General features: G+C 38.4%; 1 protein-coding gene and 1 pseudogene across 1 annotated transcript; one reads left to right on the top strand and one right to left on the bottom strand.

Annotated features, from left to right (window-relative positions):
- Positions 1-6,264: 6,264 nt before the first annotated feature.
- Positions 6,265-7,607, bottom strand: LOC125401343 (alpha-enolase pseudogene; annotated as a pseudogene).
- A 488-nt stretch (positions 7,608-8,095) lies between these two features.
- Positions 8,096-19,399, top strand: LOC125401345 (olfactory receptor 7E24-like). The gene is made up of 4 exons (XM_087912337.1): positions 8,096-8,115; positions 14,418-15,342; positions 18,260-18,311; positions 19,293-19,399. The coding sequence occupies exons 1-4, from the start codon at positions 8,096-8,098 to the stop codon at positions 19,397-19,399; spliced, it is 1,104 nt and encodes a 367-aa protein (XP_087768463.1).
- Positions 19,400-23,172: the final 3,773 nt, after the last annotated feature.

The following is a 23,172-nucleotide window of genomic DNA, read 5'->3' as shown; positions in this document are numbered from 1 at the left end:
CCATCTATGACACCTAGCAGTAATGGAGAGGGTGACTGAACTGATCATCTACTGTAATCAGATTGGTGACTACCCTAATTGTCCTCACAGAGTCTTTTTCCAGTAATTGATGGAAGCAGATACAGAAATCTATAGCCAAACCCTGGGTTGAGTTCTGGGAGTCTTCCTAAAGAAGAGGAGGGATTATCCAAGTCAAGGGGGTTCAAGATCATGGTTGAGGAACTCACAGAGACAGCTGACCTGAGCTTATGTGAACATGTGGCTGATGTGAGATGTCTTTTTGTACATGGATTGCTTTTATTGGTTGATGAATGAAGCTATTTTGGCTAATGGCTTAGCAGAGCAAAGTCATATGTGAAGTCCACACAGAGATATATGGAGAGAATAAACAGACTAAAACAGACGCCAGCCAGCCACTGAGGAAGGAAACAAGACATACAGAATATGAGGTAAAGCCATGATCACGTGACAACACATAAACAAATAGAAATGGGTTAATTTAAGATGTAAGAGCTAGATAGAAATATGTTTGAGTCATGGGTCAAATAGTGTCATAACTAATACAGTTTCTGTGTGATTGCTTGGGTCTGGATTCCTGGGAAACAGAAGTGCAGTAGTTGAATACTAGATAGTTAAAATTATAGTTTTACTTAGTTATGATAAAAGATGAATTAGACATAAAACTTCAGATTCACAAAAGTAGGATAAATGATAGAATATTTTCCTTAATTTCCAAAATGTAAATGGATCAAATATTGTAACTATAATTCTTGCTTAATAACAGTTTTGTATATGTAATTTTACTGTTAAAGTTAAAATTTTTCTTTTTAATTAGACAGAAAAGGGGAGATGACATGAAATGTCCTTCTGTATTCAACTACATCAAAGACCCAGAAGGATATAATATTACTTAAATAAACAGGAAGTGCATTGTAAGCAACTTCCAAAGTTATAGAAATGACAGAGACATCTTGCTGCCTGGACAGTCACCCAAAGTTCTGTAACACCAGGGCATCCATGTTCAGGTCCAGAACATCTGGCAGACTTTTTAGTGAAGCAGGAAATTTGAAGATCTGTTTTGCCTTTTACTGGCAAAGTTCATCAGTTACTTTCTTCTGTGTTCTGCAGAATGCCTGGCAGTTTCTTCTATGGAAAAGGAACACTGAAGGACCATCCTGTCTTATGTAAAGTTCAGCAGTCACTTTTCTGTGGATCCTGCATGTCCAGTTCATATAGCATGCCATCAAGCATCCCAGGCAAGAGCAGTTTCTTGCACAAATTGTTAGCCTTTTTACATTGAAGGCAAATTCCATAATGAGTTTCTTTAATACCAATCATCCTCTCTGAAGCAATTGATGCTATCAGAAGCAGACATGTCTCACTGTTGAGAAAAGTCTAAGTTCTTAAAACATTTTAAATGCATATATTCTGTAGGTCTTTGAAAGGTTTGAACAATATTTATCCATCTGAAATATATCTCTGTACATCTAAAAAAACCTAACTAACCTGACTATAGTTTGATTATCATAGATGACTTGTCTATTAATCAATCATTTTAATTTATATTATATTTAAAATAAGCTGTATAAACATACCTTAAACAGCATTAAAAATATGCATCAAACAAAATTGACCTAAAATTTTTATTATAATCAAAAATCTATACCAATATAAAGTATTCATTTCTATATCATATTCCCCATTCTTTATTATGAAAGACCTTGACTCTAATCATCAACTATGTATAACCAACTCCCTTTAAATGAAAACAGCATAAACAATATTTTGGAATTCAAGCATAGTTCTCTAACTACTTCCTGCTGACTGGGGGCACTGTTTACCAGGTCTTTCATGGGGTATACTATGTAGTTGGTCCATCTCAGCCAACAGTCCTGAAGCTGTCATTGATGTTGGGACACCTGAGCCATCACTTCAGGGCATCTTCTTTGATCAAACCATATTAGAAATTCACAGCTTTCTATCCTCTGTGGACACAAAAGCAGAACCTCTTTTCCAAAGCATCATGTCCTTAGACTTAAATTTTGAACTAAAGATACCTTTAAAATATATATTTTGGCTTACTTTAGCAGTCTGTACAATAAAATGTCTCTCTGTAGTTAGCTCACTCACAGTCAAAATATTCCAAGAAAATACAATAATATACATAATCCACACTCTATGTATTTTCCATCGTCATGTGCTTTTTTTAAAACTGTATTTCATTTATTTTATTTGCTCATTTTTTTTGAGACAGGGCTTCTCTGTGTATCTTTGGCTGCCCTGGATCTCACTCTGTAGACCAGGCTGGCCTTGAACTCACAGAGATCCGCCTGCCTTTGTTTCCCAAGTGTTGGTATTAAAGGCGTGCACCACCACTCCAGGCTACCCTATTTTGTTTTTTAACGGCTTTCTATATCCTTTTTCTTTTCTCTCACAAGTCTATGTGTATTTTTAAACACAGTGTAAAACATTTAGAGGTTTTTAAATTGTTGTTCCTATCTTAATCTGTCTTTACTGTATATCTCTATCTTTTTCTGAACACATGAGTCTTAAATCTTTTAAATCCATGGACTAGGATTAAAGCTGTGGCTTTGTAGACTGGCTTTTCCCATACCTTGGCTTCCTGAGAGTCTAGCTTCATGGCAGAGGTACTGGCAGGAGCCACAATTATAGCCATAACTTTGCAGAGTTTCTAGGTTCATGCCACCACCAAGAAACCTGAGGCTACTGGTTGCTCATAATACCATTTAATGTTTGGTGTCAGGGCCTCTTAAGAGAACTCTGAGCTTTTGTTGCTAAGTTTTAGTCAGGAAACTTCTCAATATACCTATGCCTCTGCTTGCTAGCAAACAGAGCTCACCCAAGAAGATGCTGCTACCAAGAAGCCACACTTGACTCAGTTTTTGTCTGTCTAGAATCATTTTAAAAATACTTCATCAGGTTTTATGTGGAAATTCTTGTGTGCCATTTGTAGACGGCAACTGTACTTTTGTTTCCCAACCACCTAGACCTGAATAATCACAGTTGTTATATTAACTCTCGCACTGTTGGGCTGATGGTTCAGGCATATTTCTAATTAGCTCCTATAACTTAAATTAACCCATTTTTATTAGTCTTTGTAATGCCATGAGGCATTACCTCATTTTCTGCATGTCACATTTCCTTTGTGGCTGGCTGGCATCTCCTTGACTCTGCTCACTGTCTCTATATATCTCTGCTAAGGTTTCCTGACTCGTTTTACTCTGCTAAGCCATTACTAAAACAGCTTTGTTCATCAAAAAGTAAAAGAAATCCATAAACCGAATGACATCCCACATCTGCTATGGGTTATTGACCTATTGTCCTGTAAAAGCCAGAGATAGTGGATGATTCTAAGGAAACAATGTCATTTAGACAGAACAGGACTGACAGACATGAATTCACAGAGATTTAGTACTCACAAGACTTTTAGACATTCAACCCTGACAAAATCCCTGCACAGTGAAGGGGAAGTGGACACAAAGTCCAACCATTAACCAAGAAACAATTTGCAATTGATAACCTGCTTAGACAGAGAAAAATACTTGGCTTGGATAGTTTTGTGTCAACTCAAAAGCTAGAGTTATCCGAAAGGAGGGAACCTCAATTGAGAGAATGTGTTCATAAGATCTGGCTGTTGGTCATTCTTTTAATTAGTGATTGACAGGGGATGACCCAGCCCATTGTGGGTGGTGCCATTACTGGGATGATGATCTTGGGTTCTATAAGAAAACAGACTGAGCAAGCCAAGAGAAGTAAGTCAGTCAGCAGCACCTCTCTATGGCCTCTACATCAGGTTCCTTTCCCGACTGTGTTCCTTGCTACCTTAAATGATGCATTACAAGTGTAATAAGAAGTGTAAGCCCAAGAAATCCTTTCCACCAAGCTTGTTTTTTGGTAATGGTGTTTCTATTGGTACAATAGAAACACTAACTAAGACATTACTTTTCTTTGATAGAGTATCACTGGGTATGTCAACCACACTCCAGTACAGGCCTGATGTCCAGGAGTAGTAGCCAACACAAAATGGACTCCATTTGTGTGTGTGTTGCTTATCTTGATCTTTGCTTCTGGGAGGAGCTGGGAGAGGAGAAATTGTATAATTAAAATTACATTGTGAAAACATTATACTGAAAAATAGAAATAAATGCTGGCTCCCCCTACTCCTCAAAAAGTTTCCTGTATACAATATTCTAGAGGAGTTTTTGGACAGTTGATGACTTCTGGGTGAAAAATAGATTCATAGATACACAGATAAATGAAAGAGAGATAGGTGATGAATTTCTTTAAGGGTATTTATTACTCCTAGTAGGACAACCATTCTCCAGTGGATGACCCCACACTAAGAAGTATATGGGAAGCACAAACTGGAGTTGATTGGTTATTAAACTATGAAAGAAGAGAACATGAAGTTGTGGGAAGAGAGATGTGGGAGTAGATATGGAAGGAATTGGGGAGTGGAGTAGCTAAAAAATATGATCAAAATATATTGTAGGAAAATCTCAAATAATTAAAAGAACTTTCTCTAAAATGTCCTTGTCCTGCTTACCAATAAAAGGAAAAAAAACATGGTAAAATAGGAGTGAAAGAACTTGTCTACTGGTGCAAACAAGTAATCCTAGGTACTTGGGAAGTTGAGGTAAGTTGGTCTACACAGTGAGTTCAAGACCATGTAGGGCAACTTAGTGAGAATCTCTGAAAAACAGTGGTAAAAGTAGAAGAGACTGGGGATACAGTTTTGTGTTACTGCTTGCTTAGTATCTGCAAGACCCTAGGATTAAACCTCCAGTGCCACCTTCTCAAAATTAATATGAACAAAAGACTAAAAGTAAGTATTTCTATGACAATATTCAACCCCCGAGACCCTGACTCTTTGTGAGGACCCAGTTTAGCTGTTTTCTGACAACTCTCTCAGCCTTTCTTCTAGGCTTTCTCCATTCCTTTCTGTCAGTTTTGATCCCCACAAACACTTTCTACCAGTGACCTCCAGTGACCACAGAGGGCTGGTACTCAGGTAGGCATTTTCACTCTCCTTCCCATATGCCATGTCCATTTTCCAGTCTCACAGTCCTGTAGCAGCCTGCTTGCATTAGCCCTTCCTTTCATGCTACTTCTTGGGGACTCTGATACTTGCTGCAGACCCAACTAGGTCTTTCCTGCTGACCCTCTCAACCTTCTCTTCTACTCCATCTTCATTTCTTTCCATTCCTACAAACCCTTTCTGCCAGGGACCACCATGGCCACACTGGTCTGGGACTCAGGTAATATCTCCCACTGTTCTTCCTGTCCTTCATTATGGTTCCTCTAGACTTTATTCCTAATCCAGTAACAGTTTTTTTTTTGCAGGAGTCCCTCCTCCCAATCAAGCTCCATACACTGATGACTCCACATTTGGTCCAGCACTAGTGTTCTTGCCTTTTCAACCATTTTCTTTCAGACTTATTATATATCCTACTGCAGCCTCTTTGCAGGAGCCTCTCCTTCCACCACACCTACATTCCCTGGGGTCTCTGGCTTTTGGTGTGGACACATCCCCCAGATCTTTCCCAGAGTCTTTTCTGCCTTTTTTCCTAACCCATATTCATTCATTTAGCCTAAGTCCTACACATAGAAATACTCTTTACCAGAGACCTCACAGCCATCATACTTGTCTAACATTCAGAGGGGGTAAAAACAACAAAGACCAGACCAGATACAAACACCAAGAAACACCTCACACATCATAGCTTCTGAAGCTTAGACCCCAGTATAAAGACATAAACATGGCCAGCTAAAGAAACTAACCTCCACCAGAAGCCAGTAACCCTATTGTCAGAGACCTTGAGAAATACAATATAGCTGAAGTACAGTACAAGGATTTCAAAAATAACAATTATGAAAATGTTCAAGAATTTTACAGAGATATGAACAATGAAAACTCTGAATACATAAACTGTTTAATGACATAATGAAACATTCAAGACATGAAAGTATATTTTATTCATTAACTAATTTATTTTGAGGTCACTGAGGCTTTTATTTGTGCATGTAATACCAATGGAGGGTCTTGTCTGTGGCTACCTTAGAGTTGTGAAGGCTCCAGACACTAGCTGGGAAGTGAGTTGCCAGAAATGTTTATTGGCACTAATCACATGATTATAAAATTGGGGTTTCCACAGGGCTTCTGGTGGTCAAGTTTGGCTTCAAACAACTAAAGAATTTGTGGCAGGGGAGAGGGAAGCACTGCTGGAAGCCTTCTAGATGAGATCAGAAACATGTTTTAAGGAACTGGTGGCTCCAGGGATATCCAGTCCATGACAAGTAGGCCAGGGTATTACTGAAGGATTTTCCAGCAAGCTTGGCATCACTCTGTCCCTCTGTCTCTTGATTCTAAAGACCTGATTGTACTTGGTCAAGGGCTTGGATCAGCAAGGGGTAACCAGTCTTCATTTGCCCCATGTTAAACCCCACATCCACATCAGTCATGAAAGTATCCTTGGTGTATGCAGAGCAACAGGACTCCAAGAAACCCCAACAATTAGACTGAGACAGTTTATATTCCAGCAGAGACTTGGTCCCAGAGCTGATTGGGTTCACTTTGAGCAGGAGGCAGTTGCAGAACTGTTTCACAGCCTTGGCAATCAGTTTAGTGTGATTGCCATGAGATCATCCCCAACCACCTGGAAGTGCACTTCTGCCAAGTTTCTCAGTCGTCTTGGTCAAAGGGTTCTTCAATAGACACCACTGGATTTTCCAGATGAAGGACATACATATCAGCCCTTAGGTCAGGCATGATGCACTTGCTGTAGTCATCAGGAGACTTGACTTCTAGGTCATACTTGTCAGACCACAAGAACTCAGAGGCAGCCACGTTCATGCAAATGACACCCTGGTCTGTGTAGCCAGCCTTCTCAGTTTTGACTTTCAGCAGCTCTAAGGACTCTTTCTATGCTCTCCAGAATGTTAGGTGCAATCCCACCCTCATCATCCATGCTGGTGGCATCCTTCCCACATTTCTTCTTGATGATATTCTTCAGGTTGTGAGAAACCACTGCTCCAAAGCCCATGCATTTCAAGAAACAAGATGACACCTTAGACAGCATCATGAAGCCTTGCATGGCCAGGTTGTTACAAGCATGTGAATCACCACTGATCACATTGAGAGCTGGTTGGGGCCTGCAGGATGACTTCAGGGTTGCCAACCAAGTCAGCCATGTGAGGGTACAGGGACACCCCATTTCCATGACCCCAGCTTTTCAGACACCTAGGGACACTTCCAGTATGGTATTTGCACTAAATTAAGTTTGTTTTCAGTGCCATCCATCTGAATTATCAGTTTGTCCATCTTCTCCTGTTCTATAGCATTCAATCTCTTGATACTCAGAGTAGGCACAATTGTTTATTGATGTGCCCAACAGCCTTTGAGATTCCTTTACTAATAGCACATTTTATCAATGTCATGGAGTTCTAGGGCATCATAGATGTTCATGGAGGCACTTCCCAGCACAGTAGCTGGAAGAGACCATTAGAGGTGCAGAGATCAAGTTCAACAGTGAGATTCCCTAAGTGTCATCAAAGATATCTCTGACATAAATCTTGAGAATAGACATGGTGAATTTTTGGCCTCCATATTGCCACATAGGAAAGAAATAGGGTTTTGCAGACAGGGAAGAAAGCATTAAATAGAATTCAGTAGTAACAAAAAAGAATTACTAAGCGATCTCAAACTGAAATAAATTGGAAATGGAAAATTTAGGACATCAAAAGCCTCATAGCTAACCTCTTGAGAGCATTCATCGTCTCTTCTGTTTCCTCCTTTAACTCCAGGAATTCCTAAGAGATTGCAATGTTGCGGACCAGTGTAATTACCCACTATGAGAATTAAGTTCCTAAGATTATGTATGAGTAATTTTTATCTGGTCCCATTAGGTCATCACCTTGATCTCTATAATCCAGGACTTCACAACCCTGTTTGCTCTTCCTGCAGTTTCTTTATCAGGAAGGTCTTGATATTACATTATTTTCAGAATTCAAGAATGAGCTTGAGCCTTCACATCCAACAAACAAGGGAGGTTTGTCATATCCACAGCCTTTTATCATGACCATGCAGACCCACAGGTTAGTCATGTAAGTTGTGAGGGAATTGAGAATGAAGAAGAGGTTACAGCAATTATTACTTATTCCTAATCATATGAACTATGGAAGTTTAGATCTCATGATGTTATAATAACCATAATAAAAATTTTGAACCTCTCTAATCCTCAGATTCTCATTGAACTATCCCCAGAACTGCTTCTCCATCCTCCAATGACAAAAAGAACAGAAAAGATGCTGTACTACATTGTTTCATAAGCAATCTAAAGTATGTGGTGTTGTTGGTGAGAGTGATTCAGAAACTATACTTTTGAAACTGTACTTTATGTGTGTGTAACTATTAAGGACTTCCATGGTTTGAAGATTTGAGCTCTGCATGTTAGGTAGCTTAATGAATCTGAATAGTTCTTTCAAATTCCAAAATTATAAACATCTGCATAAATATTATTTTATGGAATGTGAAAGGCAAAGTCAACATTCCTGTGTAACATGCACTAAGTGATCAGGTAGAAGTGAATGAAGTCTTGTGTGAGTTACTTTGCTTGATTAAAACATAAAATTATCTTTTCAGTAAAGAGCCCTTTCATAATGTGTTATTCTAAAGAAAAAAGGCCCTCATTGTTTCCAGATCTTTTATAATGGAATGTTTACTTCTGCTGTGTGGACTGTGGGTAGTATATTCGAGGTGCATTTGGAACAGTCTCAAAACACCAAAACAATAATTCAACTCAGGCTTTTCTAGTTTTTGGACTGTATTTGGACTCACCTTGTGAAGTGTTGGGTTTACAGACCTATAAAGACTGTGCTTCATATTTCTGATTATTTTTGCTGTTGTCAAAGTCCTTCATCACTCTGAGGTTCAGCCACTAAATTTTTAATGAGGAAATGAGGTCAGGTTCCTATATCATCTGTAGTTTGAAACCACAAGAGCTTAAAATGATACACGCTGTTAAGTCCTCTGGATAGCTTCTTAAAACTGTAAGATTAGCAATCATGAGATTATACATATATGTATGAAATAACAATGAATGGAAACAGAAGCTATAAAAGTACAGTAGAGCGGGGTGAGTTACATAGGGAGTTTGAAGAGTTAAAATGGAAGGAAGAAATATTGCTATATTATAATTTGAAATATAAAAATAACCAAAAAAAGTAAAACCAACCAAACCTAACCAAAAATACTCCTCAATCAAAGAATGACACATTTGTTTTGGATTAATTTGTCTCTGCTATGTCTTTACCTGAATTAGAGCATGTTTAACAATTCTGAGACAGTTTAGCTATCATATGACCAAGTTTTAGTAAGTACTATTTCCATGTATGTTAACTCTTATCTTTTTAATAAAAATAAAATAAAATAAATTAAAAAATGTATATTGTTCATTTCATATCTGTGACAATGACTCTTTATAACCTATGAAAACAAAAAATGAAAGTTAGAAGTAACAAACTATATCAATATACAAAAAATACTTAGGAAAAAATTTATAAATTTTTAATTTAATTAATTTTTTTTAAATTAAAATTTTAATTTAAAAATTTATAATTTTTAAATTTAATTTAAAATTTAAAATTTAATTTAAATTTAATTAAATTAAAATTTTAATTTATAATTTTTTCCTAAGTATTTTTTGTATATTGATATAGCTTGCTACTTCTTCTTTTTTAAAAGTAATTTTATTAAATTATGAAAGTTTCCATTTCCGCCCCTCCTCCCAACACCCTCCCACTCCCCCCACTCCCTCTCCTCCTCCCTCTTCGTCCCTAAGGGCAGTCAGGGTTTCCTGCCCTGTGGGAAGTTCAAGTTCCTCCCCCCCCCCCTCCAGGTCCAGGCAGGTGAGTATCCAAACAGACTGGATCCCCAAAATCCAGTATATGCAGAGGAAACAAGTCCCAGTGTCATTGTCAATGGCTTTTCAGAAAGACCCCGTGCCAGCCACATTCAGAGAATCCGGCCACATTCAGAGAATCTGGTTGGATCACGTCCTCGTTCAGTCCCAGTCCAACTGGCCTTGGTAAACTCTCATTAGATCAGTCCCCTTGTATCAGTGGGTGATATCATCCCTCGCAGTCCTTATTTCCTTTTTCATTTTCTTCGTCCTTCTGCTCCTCATTTGGACCTTGGGGGGCTCAGTCAGGTGCTCCAATGTGGGTCTCCGTCTGTATCGCCATCCATCGCCAGATGACTATGTTCATAGCAACTTGCTACTTCTAACTTCCATTTTTTTGTTTTCATAGGTTATAAAGAGTCATTGCCACAGATATGAAATGAACAATATACATTTTCTGCATTAATAGACACTTTCTTCTCTCAAAACACTGACTTCTACATATTAAGTTTTCTTACATTTTTATTCAGTTCAGGAAAGTGACAGAAATTGAACCAAAATAATGGTTTTTTTTTGGTTCTTGATTCCATGTCATGGACTTGTTGTACTATCTAATGGTGTTTAATAGCTGCACTTCTGTGTTACCTAAAAATTGTTGTACATATTCTCACCAGAAGATAAAAGAATGTATAGGCATTCTTTATAATAAATTTATAAACAGAAGTGGAAGGTCAATTTTTTTGTGTTGTGTGAAGACCCACATTAGAGATTCACATAATTCTATGGTCCAGTGCCCTTCAGAAATATTTCCCAATAAACTCATATTTTCTATATTTGTAGGATTTTAAAAATTTGTGCAAATAAATACAATGCAAATCTTTTCATTTCCCCAATGGAGATAAGTTGTTATCCTGTGATTTGTATGAGGATGTGACTGTGGAAAAAGTCATAATTGTCCTCCCAACTCACTGATTCCCAACCAAGACCACTTTCTCCACCATTTGTGACAAATAGAAATATTCTACATGTGAATACATCCCATATTGAATTATCTTGGAAGAATTGTAATTAGGTAGATTTCACCATTTTTGATGGCACATATTAGGAGGCTGTCTTTCACAGGAAAGCATGGAAATCAGCATGCAAAGTGGACAATATTTATATGTGATAATATCATAAATCTCATAGTTTCAGCAGTAGTACAAAAAGGGGTAATATGATTTAGGTGATATTGACTGATTTTATAAGAACAATTAACTGAGTACTATTAAAAGATACAGAATTCTGTTGCTACAAGATGACAGTTACCATATTTTAGTAAGGTAAATAAGTGGTTAGTGGTATGAATAGAGGAACACAGATGAGCTTTGTGATGATTGAAATAAATTTGCTACAGAATTGACGAGCCTGTTCGGTTCAAAATGACACGAGTACCTAGAGATTAACAAGGGAAAATTATCTTAGTAATAGTGCATGCCTGGTTCTGGCTCATGGACAAAGGGAGTCAGCCAGGGTCATAGTTTCATAGCCTCAACTTATATTTGAGTAATTAACCATGATTTATAGAGACAGAAATTCCAAAGTTGGCCGTTTGAATGAATACGGAGATTTTCAATATACACTATTGCTGCACGTACTTCTTTGGAGACAGACCAGAACTGCTTTAACCAGGAGTTGTTAACCAAGGTTTTCCTGTTTATTTGTCAGAATTGTGTTCTTCTTGATAAGAAAAATGCGAGCACTCCTTCAACTAAATTCTACTTCCCATGGTTACTATTTCCTAAGCAATTCATAGGTTCTTTAAATGTCAATTTATTATTCTCAGTTTTCAGTTTTTCCTATATGAATATAGTACTTAAAGTCTTATGCATATCAGTTTATGAGGTTATGATTCAGCTTCTACCTATATAATATATGTGGGAAGTTTACAGACAGACTTAGAACCACCTTTCAATGTAAGCAAATACACTTTAGAGACAGCGTGTGCTGTATTACATACTACTGAATGGACATCAAGTATGTTTTAAGTTAATTTAAATTGTCTCTTTATACCTATGTCAATAGATATTTATGTAGAAATATCTCTGGAAAAATCTGTCCCCTGTATTCCTGTCAGCCATTTACATGGATAAACTAGTCAATAAAATCATTCAGAGCCACTAAGAACTCAAAGTTAATTCCCCATAATTCAAATTTCTGTAAAATATCACATCTGACATACACATTCAAAATGCTTATAATTTAGTAATGGTGAGTTTCTTGTTAAAATTATTATTACTTAGACAGTATTAATCAAATGCTTTCTAAATGCCAGAAAATATTCAAAGGCGTGGTTCCTAACCCAAGTTCAAGTAAGTATAATCTAGTATTTCCCATGTGCTTGTTCTAAATAAATTGACTTATGAAGTCCAAGATCTTATGATACTTTAAAGAGGAAATATTTAGATACTTTATTTATTTTTTTAAAGTAAATTTTATTAAATTATAAAAGTTTCCATTTCCGCCCCTCTTCCCAACACCCTCCCACTCCCCCCACTCCCTCTCCTCTTCCCTCTTCGTCCCTTAGGGCAGTCAGGGTTTCCTGCCCTGTGGGAAGTTCCAGTTCCTCCCCCCTCCCTCCAGGTCCAGGAAGGTGAATGTCCAAACAGACTGGATCCCCAAAATCCAGTATATGCAGAGGAAACAGGTCCCAGTATCATAGTCAATGGCTTTTCAGAAAGACTTCGGGCCAGCCACATTCAGAGAATCCGGCCAAATTCCGAGAATCTGGTTAGATCACGTCCTCGTTCAGTCCCAGTCCAACTGGCCTTGGTAAACTCTCATTAGATTCGTTCCCTTGTATCAGTGGGTGATAGCATCCCTCGCAGTACTGATTTCGTTTTTCATGTTCTTCCTCCTTCTGCTCCTCATTTGGACCTCGGGGGGCTCAGTCCGGTGCTCCAATGTGGGTCTCCGACTGTATCGCCGTCCTTCGCCAGATGAAGGATCTATGGTGATAAGCAAAATATACATCAGTATGGTTATGGGCCACGGCCGATTCAGGCACCCTCTCCTCTGTCCAGAGAACAATCTGGGGGATCTCTCCTTGGACCTGGGATCCCATATATAATCAAGTCTCCTGTAAACCCTAAAATGACTCCCTTAGTTGAAATATATTCTTCCCTGATCCCATATTCATCCTTCCTCCCTCCCCCCCCATCCCAGGCCACCGAGCTTTCCCCATTCCTCCCCTACTCCCTTCTCTCTAACCCTCTCCCCTTCCATCAACCCATACTTTAAATGGGAAAACATACTGTTGACTCTTTCAGAGCGCAACGAGCCTACATAATTTTAAATGATCTGGAATTACATTATTTCTATAACAGTCCTAGTAGACATGGTGAGTGGTATCTACTTTAGATATTAGGGTTTTGCCTATGTTTTTGTACCACTAATACTTCTTGTATTTTAAACCTTTTACATTTAAGTAATTATGTGTACTCTGACCAAAAAGTAAACCTGAAATTTTCTCTGTAGCTGAATTAAGAACATTGACATCTTTGCACATGCCTGAATCACATGCAAATGAGTTTACTGTCTGAGGAAAAAGGTACTTAAACTAGGGCTCTGGGTCCACTGACCTGGACTTCAGAAAGATTAGTGGGATTGTGTAGACATAGGAAACCATGTGTAGACATAGGAAAATCACCATAGGAAAATATTAGATACTTTCCAGAGATTATGTGGCAATGATTTCTTCCAAAATAGCTTTGCAGCAAAAATTTCAAATGTATTTTTAGACATTTAATTATTCTTTACATCATTGGACATCTTAGCAGGGTGGACAGAGATGATATGTGATAATGTGAATTTAGCTAAGATATATTTACAAAAGTTTGAAGTATACCATATGTCAACTGGTTTAAAAATATAAATAAGCTTTTAACAAAGATGTTAATCCTAAAACAAAACATGGAGACATTTTGGAAACCAAAGAATAAAAGGAACTTCAAGAAGACATTGGAACTTGAGAATATTTTTCAGGGTAGGAATCATTGATTTTAATTTAGAGACTAGGACTTCACACTGTCAAACATATTCTAAGAAAACCAAAATTGCCCCACATTATTGCAACTGAAAGAAGTATGCTTAAGTGCTTCAAGTTTTCATTTTACTTGATTGGCAATTTTCCAAAAATGAGGCTTCTAAAAGATACCATCCTATCTTAAAGGTATTTGTTTTATTTTACTGAGACGACAGGTCAGCTGTCTACAGTCATTCTGGCCTCACATCAGTTAGATTTCTATTTTCAATATGATTTTCACAAGAGGTAACACATGAGCTAAGAACAAAACACTATTAGTAAGGCATTTGCCACACCTGAGTAATTATTCATGAAGTCATAAAAAGCTTGATAAAATAATCAATACTCGTAGTTACTTGACTCAAATAGTAAAGATATTTTATATGCACACTGGTAACACTTTTTTTTACAACATTTTTGGTTTCTTCCAAAAGATGCTCAAGAAATAAAAATGTTCAAAACTCGACATCTCTACCAGAACTCCATTTCATTCAACTCTCAGAGGATCCAGACCTACAGCCTGTTCTCTTTGGCCTCTTTTTGTTCATGTACCTCTTGGCCATGTGTGGAAACCTGCTCATCATCCTGACAGTAAGCTCTGACTCCCATCTTCACACACCCATGTACTTCTTCCTCTCCAACCTGTCCATAGTTGATATTGGTTTCATCTCCACTACTGTTCCAAGGTTGATTGTGGACATCCAAACTCACTTCCAAGTCATCTCCTATGTGGGTTGCCTGACACAGATGTCACTGATTATAATTTTTGCATGTATGGATGATATGCTTCTGACTGTGATGGCATATGACAGGTTTGTGGCCATCTGCCACCCTCTGCATTACCAGGTCATTATGAATCCCAATCGCTGTGGTGTTTTACTTCTAGGATCTTTTCTCGTTAGCCTTGCAGAATTGCTGCTCCACTATGTGGCAATATTAAATTTTTCCAACTGTGAGGATTATAGTGAAATCTCCAACTTCTTCTGTGACCCTTCTGAAGTACTTAAACTTTCCCATTTAAATCCTGTCATCAATACCATATTCAAATTCAGCACAGGCACTCTCTTTGGGCTACTTCCTATGTCAGGAATTCTTTTCTCTTACTTTAAAATAGGTTTCTCTATCATACAAACATCATCATCAAGTGGAAAGCACAAAGTCTTCTCTACCTGTGGATCTCATTTGTCAATTGTTTGCCTGTTTTATGGAACAGGAGTAGGATTGTACCTCAGCTCCTTTCTGTCACATTCTCCAAGAAGTAATGCAGTAGTCTCAATAATGTACACTGTGGTCACACCTATGTTGAATCCCTTTATCTACAGCCTGAGGAACAAGGACATTAAAACTTCTTTGAGGAAGACTCTTAGCAGAACATTCTAATCATTGACATTCTTTATGAATTTACTTTAATGTGTATATATATATACATATATTAATTTTAAATATAAATCTCAGTTAATGTCTCATATTAATTTACTAATACTGAATAATATTGCATGAGAAAGTAGTGATCCTTGAGGCTGCGCATATGGTAGATGGGTAGTGAGGTGGTTTGAAGGAAAATGACCCCCATAGGGAGTGGCAACATTAGGAAGTGTAGCCCTTTCAGAAGAAGTATGTCACTGTGGAGGTGGTCGTAGAAGTCTCTCTTCAATGTTACAGCCACTCGACTTCCTGTTGCTTACAAGATGTGGCACTCTCAGTTGCAGCACCACATCTGCCTGTGCACCCCCATACTCCTTGTCTTGATGATAATGGACTGAACCTCTGAAATGGTAACCAGTCACCCCAATTAAAGGTTTTCTTTAAAAGAGTTGTTGTGTTCATGGTATCTCTTCAAAGTAATAGAAAACCCTAACCAAGACAGAAATTAATACCAGGCACTGGGATATTGTTGTGATATGCCAGACCATGTGTTTGGAGGAATTTGGACTTTGGTACTTTGCGTAATGAAGATAGTGGAATGCCTTAAGAAATGCTTAATAGCCCATACTAGTAGGAGATTGGAAGACAGAGGTGCTAAGAGATATTTGAAATGTTGGGGGCAGACTCAAGAGGATTCAGAAAAGAATTTTAGTATGCCACCTATAGATCATTCTTGTGACATTTGGTGGAGTAGATGCCTTTTGCCCTTTTCTGAAAAGTCTGCCTGAGGCTAAAGTGAAGAAATTTGGATCAGTTTTGTTGGCAGAAGAAATTTTAAAACAACCAAGTATATTTTGTCGTTTGGATAATAATGCTAACTCGAATAAAGATTTATAATGAAAAGGAGCAAGATTAACTTGGTAAATTAACAAAAGTACATTTAGAAGTGAAAAAGAGTAAAGAAGTAAAATGAACCTAAATCGTATGTTCAAGGACATAAAAAGATTAAGAAACGGAATAAAATAGGTGGTGATCTTAGGGCAAGATTTCACCCAACTAAGATTCCAACTTGTGAAAAGTAACTGAAGAAAATCTTAGGCCTGATGTGAAGGTACATGTCTTTAATCCCAGCACTCAGAAGGCAGAGGTGTGTGGATCTCTTGAGTTTGAAGTGATCCTGTTCTACAGAGCAAGTTATAGGACAGCAAAACTTAGGCAGTGAAAGATGGAAAACTAGTGAAGATTTAATTGAACAGGGGGGCCATGTTCCAGCCCTAGTAAGCAGTAGAATTTGGTATTTTTGGCCACATGGTTCTGGCCTTTGATTTAAGGATAGAAGAAAAGCTTATGGAATTTATCTCTGCACATAAGAGAGTTGTTGAGGCCAGGCATGTATCAGGGGTGTCCCTGAATGGAGGTCTATTACAAAAGCCATTTCATGAAGCTGTGAATTAAAGCCTTGATTGCAAGATGCTAGAGATGCCAGAGTTGTGGGGTACCTGCCCAGGAGAGCTGCTAACTGTTAGTGGAAATAGTCCAAGAGACAGAAGTATGTTGCAGTTCAACTGGAATGGATTTGGAGATCTGAAGAGTATTTTGACATCAGACATGGAAATGCAAAGTTTGGAGTTTGCCCAGCTTGTGTTTGATATTATTTTGGTCCAGTATTTCTTCACTATGCTCCCTTCCATACATTTTGGAATTGTAATATATATTCTGTGCCATGATATGTTGGAAGTCTGTGATCTACTTTTTGGTTTTGATCTTTTTTAGGGGGATTACTGTTAAGATACCACTATGTATCTCAGAAGAGACTTTAGACTTTGAAAGAAATTTGAGATATTTATAGACTATGGGGACTTTTGAAGTTGGACTTAATGCATTTCTTTTCATTATGCTATGTCTATAAGCCTTTGGGAGCCAGGGAGAATAATGCTATGGTTTGAAAGAAAATGGCCCCAAAGGAAATGACACTATTAGCAGGTGTGACCTTTTTGGAGGAAGTGTGTCACTGTGGGGTTGATTAAGATCTCTTTGCTCAAGCTTCCCTCAGTGTGATAGCCAGTCAAAAATTCCTGTTACCTACAAGATGTAGCACTCTTAACTCCAGTACCATATTTGTCTGTGTACTGCCATGATAATAATGGACTGAACCTCTGAATCTGTCAGTCAGTCACTCCACTTAAATGTTTTCTTTACAAAGGTTGCCATGGTCATGGTATCTCTTCTTAGCAATAGAAAATTCTAACAAAGATGGGTAGCTATATCAATATTGTGGGAGCTTGTTCAGCAAGATTATCTTTCAGAGTTTAGATCAGTAGCTACAGAGTAGTGAAGGGATCTTAGGGTAGTTCTTAGTCTGAGGGAAACACTTCATAAGCATGTTGTTCCAGTTGCATTTCTTTATTATTCTGAGTCTATTCTAATCCTCCTGTCCTAATTCTAATTCCTCCTAGTTTCTTTTCCTCTAGCCTAGATACACTGTTTTCCCAGGAGGCTGGAAGCAATAAAAACATTACAAGAATTACCCCTCATTGGTCAAAGGCACATTCTTAGGGTAAGTGATAAATAGCTGAATCATTTCCCATAGCAGAATGAGGTTCCAAGGTTTCAGAAGTAAGATTTTAACAAGATGGGGGAGGCAATGCCCAACGACAATCTTTGAGACATAGGTCTATTGTCAGCAGATTTGGAAAGCAAAGAATTCGTATGCTTTTCTTAGGGTACTTTGTGTGGTGACCTTGGTTAGACACTTGTGACTCTGACCTGCATAGCTGTAAGGTTTCAAACTTGTGATCTACTTACAAAAATCCTTTAGTCTATATTGAACTTGTTCTGAGGTACAAGAGAGTTAATTGTGTGCAATTTGTCTGAGCAAAAGGAACAAAGCAGGCTTTTAAGTGTCTACAGTCTTCATGGAATAAAAGATCTAGTCAAGAAGCATGTTCTACACGAGCAAGGAAGTCAGGGACAGAGGGAACCTTCATCCGACAATGGATGGAGATTGAGACAGAGACTCACATTGGAGCACTGAACTGAGCTCCCAAGGTCCAAACGAGGAACAGAAGGAGGGAGAACATGAACAAGGAAGTCAGGATTGCGAGGGGTGCATTCATCCACTGATACAAGGGGACTGATCTAATGAGAGCTTACCAAGGCCAACTGGACTGGGACTGAACGAGCATGTGGTCAAACCAGATTCTCTGAATGTGGCTGACATGGGGGCTGTCTGAGAAGCCATTGATAATGGCACTGAGACTTGTTTCGTCTGCATGTACTGGCTTTTTGGGATCCTAGTCTGTTTGGATGCCCACCTTCCTAGACCTGGAGGGAGGGGGAAGGAACTTGAACTTCCCACAGGGCAGGAAACCCTGACTGCTCTTAGGACTGGAGAGGGAGGAAGGGAGGGAGTGGAGGGAGTGGGAGGGTACTGGGAGGAGGGGAGGAAGTGGAAATTTGTATAAATTAATTTAAAAAATAAAATAGAAGCATGTTCTAGTATATTTTCTATATATCAAAATGATACAGCTAAATGAAAGGTTATCTTCCTGACCACCTACAGATATATGTGCGCATAAGATTGAAATGTAATCATGAGATTACATATAAACATCACATGAGATTACAAACTACAATACAGGTATCTGGGAGACACCAAGCTGCTTTAACAAATTTGAGCAACAGTTTCTGGAGTAGGTGGTCTTGTAGTCTTTACCTGGACAGGATTAACCTCCATCATAGAATCATTCCTCTGGTGGACTGACATCTGAGCACAAGTTGTTACCTGTTGGACTCTCATGGCTTCTGGCATAGATTTAAAAGTGCACAGAAATTGAAAGTTGGAGAGAGAAAATTTTTCTAGTGATAAATGTTGCAAATTGTTAAATAACCTCTTTTGTGGAATATTCCTTTACACTGTATGAAGATATGTCATTGTGATTGAGTGAATAAGGAGCTAAATGACCATGATCTAGGCACAAAGAGTTTTGGTAGTGCTTCTAGTACAGAGAGCACTGGGAAGAAGAAGGCGGAGGAGTCAACAAGAAGGTAGCAGGATGGGCACAATAGAGTTGAGGTCATGAGCATGTGGAAGAATGTGGACTAAAAATTGGATTAATTTAAGTTATAGGAGCTAGTTAGAAACAAGCCTAAGATACCAGTTGAGCTTTTGTAATAGAAAGTCTTCATGTCATTGTTGGGGAGCTGATGATCTTGACAAAAAAATCTGCCTACAATGCCTGACAATGTAAATGTAATCAACACCTCAAAGTTATATACAGGAGCCAATTGGAAGGAATCAGTCTGCTGAGATAGTATTTTAGAAATGACAGAGGACCAAGTTAGTCAACTAGGCTGCCTGAACAGGACCTGAAAAAGGAAGACATGAATAGACATCCTAAAGTGGAATAGGAAAGCTCAGGCAACCTCATCCTTATAAAAAGAGCTACAGGAAAAGAAGGAATTCTGAGAGAAGAGAAATATCAATAGTTTAAAAAAGAGCAAAGAATTTGAAAGAAAGCAATGGTGGGTATATGGAGGAAGGGAGGTGGGAATTGTTTGATTTTTATTATATCTCATTTTTAAAATATTTAAACAGGTTCAATTAAATTTATAACAATACCCACAGAAGACTGACACTTATCACTCCCATATAATACATGAGGTACCTGTTACTGAGTTTACTTATAATCTACATTATGTAACTTAATTGTTTATTGATTTTGCAAATTAAACCACAATGTGAGCTATCAAAATAGCCTGATATTTGAACTGAGAGAAATAAAGTTCTTGGATAAGGATTGACATGAATTAAAATCTACCAATGAAGCTTGAGATGGCTGGGACTCAAAATGTTCCTGGCCTTCTCAGCTTTTGAAGTCCTCCACAGTTTTAAAGGTTGTTGTCTTCACAGAGACCACAAAGCTACACTAGCAAGTCATCGTAGCATGTAGAACAAAGGGTGAAGAATGTAAGATTTATTCCATGTCACTTATTTGATGGGGAATTGATGGAGATGCACATACAAGAGTAAATTGTACAAATTCACATTTATTTCTTAATGTTTCAGTATTTTATGCTTTCTGGAATGTGCATTGTCAATAATGGCGCATTTCTGCTTAATGATTCCATTTACTATATAAATTTTACTGAACACTTTTAATAAAAAACACTATTATCATATCTACTACCAAGTTTGAATTGTATACTAAAAGGAAATGCTAATAACATAAACACAACTTAAGTTGCTATTGATAAAAAAGATGATACTATTAAAAAGCATGCTTTTCCACAACAGGAAAACTGCTTGGGAAAATGGAACACAATGAATTGGTCATCAAGAACTATTTTAATTTGATGTTTGAATTTTGTACGAGGCTTTAGTTATTACAAACAGAGGGATATTATATTATTGTTTCACAATATGTTAAGGTTCAATGCTTTCTATTTTTTTCCTTTGACTAAAAAGAGTTTTTCTTAAATGGGGAAGAATTTTTTGTGTGTTTTAAAAAATAATATAGCCATATTTTACAATAATTGTTGGCTTCTTGTATATAATATACTTTCCTTTCCAATATTGGACCATTGGATGCCAATGATTAGCTTTGCATAGGAACATGAGATTTTTTTTTAGTAATTTTATTAAATTATAAAAGTTTCCATTTCCGCTCCTCCTCCCAACACCCTTCCACTCCCCCCACTCCCTCTCCTCCTCCCTCTCCATCCCTAAGAGCAGTCAGGGTTTCCTGCCCAGTGGGAAGTTCAAGTTCCTCCCGCCTCCCTCCAGGTCCAGGAAGGTGAGTGTCCAGACGGACTGGATCCGCAAAATCCAGTATATGCAGAGGAAACAAGTCCCAGTGCCATTGTCAATGGCTTTTCAGAAAGACTCCGGGCCAGCCACATTCAGAGAATCCGGCCACCTTCAGAGAATCTGGTTGGATTGCGTCCTCGTTCAGTCCCAGTCCAACTGGCCTTGGTAAACTCTCATTAGATCCGTCCCCTTGAATCAGTGGGTGATATCATCCCTCGCAGTCCTTATTTCCTTTTTCATTTTCTTCGTCCTTCTGCTCCTCATTTGGACCTTGGGGGGCTCAGTCCGGTGCTCCAATGTGGATCTCCGTCTGTATCGCCATCCATCGTGGGATAGAGGTTCTCTCTGGTCTTGCCTTCTTTGCTCACGTTCTCTTTCCTTCTGCTTCTCGTTTGGACCTAGGGAGTTAAGTCCAGTGTTCCGATGTGGGTCTCTGTCTCTATCTCCATCCATCGCCAGATGAAGGTTCTATGGTGATAAGCAAAATATTCATCAGTATGGTTATGGGCCTCGGCCGTTTCAGGCACCCTCTCTTATGTCCAGAGAACAATCTGGGGATCTCCTTGGACCTGGGATCCCATTTATAATCAAGTCTCCTGTAAACCCTAAAATGACTCCCTTAGTTGAAATATATTCTTCCCTGATCCCATATCCATCCTTCCTCCCTCCCCCCATCCCAGTCCACCTAGCTTTCCCCATTCCTACCCTACTCCCTTCTCTCTAACCCTCTCCCCTTCAAACAACCCTCCTACCCCCCCATGCACCCGAGGTTACCTGGGACTCTTGTCTATTTCCAATCTCCAGGCAGGTAGCTGCATGATTTTCATCAGGTTCACCTTCTTATTTAGCTTCTCTAGGATCACGAATAATAGGCTCAAAGACCTTTAATTATGGTTAGAATCCACATATGAGTGAATACATACCATATTCCTCTTTTTGGGTCTGGCTTACCTCACTCAGTAAAGCGTTTTCTATTTCCATCCATTTGCATGCAAAAGTCAAGATGTCATTGTTTTTTACCGCTGAGTAGAACTCTAATGTGTATATGTTCCACACCTTTATTAACCATTCTTCTATTGAGGGGCACCTAGGTTGTTTCCAGGTTCTGGCTATTACAAATAGTGCAGCTATGAACATAGTTGAACAAATGCTTTTGTAGTATGATAGGGCATCTCTTGGGTATATTCCCAAGAGTGGAATTGCTGGGTCCTGAGGGAGGTTGACTCCCAGTTTCCTGAGAAACCGCCACACTGATTTCCACAGTGGCTGCACAAGTTTGCATTCCCAAAACAATGAATGAGTGTTCCCCTCATTCCACATCCTCTCCAGCATAGGCTGTCATTGGTGTTTTTGAGTTTGGCTATTCTGACAGGTGTAAGATGATATCTCAAAGTTGTTTTGATTTGCATTTCCCTGATTGCTAAGGAGGTTGAGCATGACCTTAAGTGCCTTTTGGCCATTCGGAGTTCATCTGTTGTGAATTCTCTGTTCAGTTCAGTACCCCATTTTTTAATAGGGTTAATTAGAGTTTTAGTGTCTAGTTTCTTGAGTTCTTTGTATATTTTGGAGATCAGACCTTTGTCTGATGAGGGGTTTGTGAAGATCTTCTCCCAGTCGGAAGGTAGCCTTTTGGTCTTACTGACAGTGTCTTTTGCTTTACAGAAGCTTCTCAGTTTCAGTAGGTCCCATTTATTCAGTTCTTCTCTTATTGTCTGCGCTCCTGGGGTTTTGCTTAGGAACTGGTCTCCTGTGCCTATACCTTGTAGACTACTTCCCACTTTCTCTTCTATCAGGTTCAAAGTGGTCGGATTAATGTTGATGTCTTTAATCCATTTGGACCTGAGTTTTGTGCATGGTGATAGATATGGATCTATTTTCATTCTTCTACAGGTTGACATCCAGTCATGCCAGCACCATTTGTTAAAGATGCTTTCCTTCTTCCATTGTATACCTTTAGCTCCCTTGTCAAAAATCAGGTTTCATACGTTTGTGGGGTAATACCCGGGTCTTCTATT

Source organism: Myodes glareolus, chromosome 12 (assembly GCF_982192425.1).
Source record: "Myodes glareolus chromosome 12, mMyoGla1.1, whole genome shotgun sequence".
NCBI classification, from domain to species: Eukaryota; Metazoa; Chordata; class Mammalia; order Rodentia; family Cricetidae; genus Myodes; species Myodes glareolus.
The sequence above is the reverse complement of the archived record's forward strand: the minus strand, read 5'-3'. Positions and strand labels throughout refer to the sequence as shown.

Excerpts from the sequence above, each read along its gene's own strand:
- LOC125401345 (XM_087912337.1), top strand. The coding sequence starts at position 8,096 with ATGACCATGCAGACCCACAG. Across the intron at positions 8,116-14,417 it reads ATGACCATGCAGACCCACAG|ATGCTCAAGAAATAAAAATG; the intron begins GTTAGTCATGTA and ends TTCTTCCAAAAG. Across the intron at positions 18,312-19,292 it reads TGTTCTACACGAGCAAGGAA|TGAATAAGGAGCTAAATGAC; the intron begins GTCAGGGACAGA and ends ATTGTGATTGAG.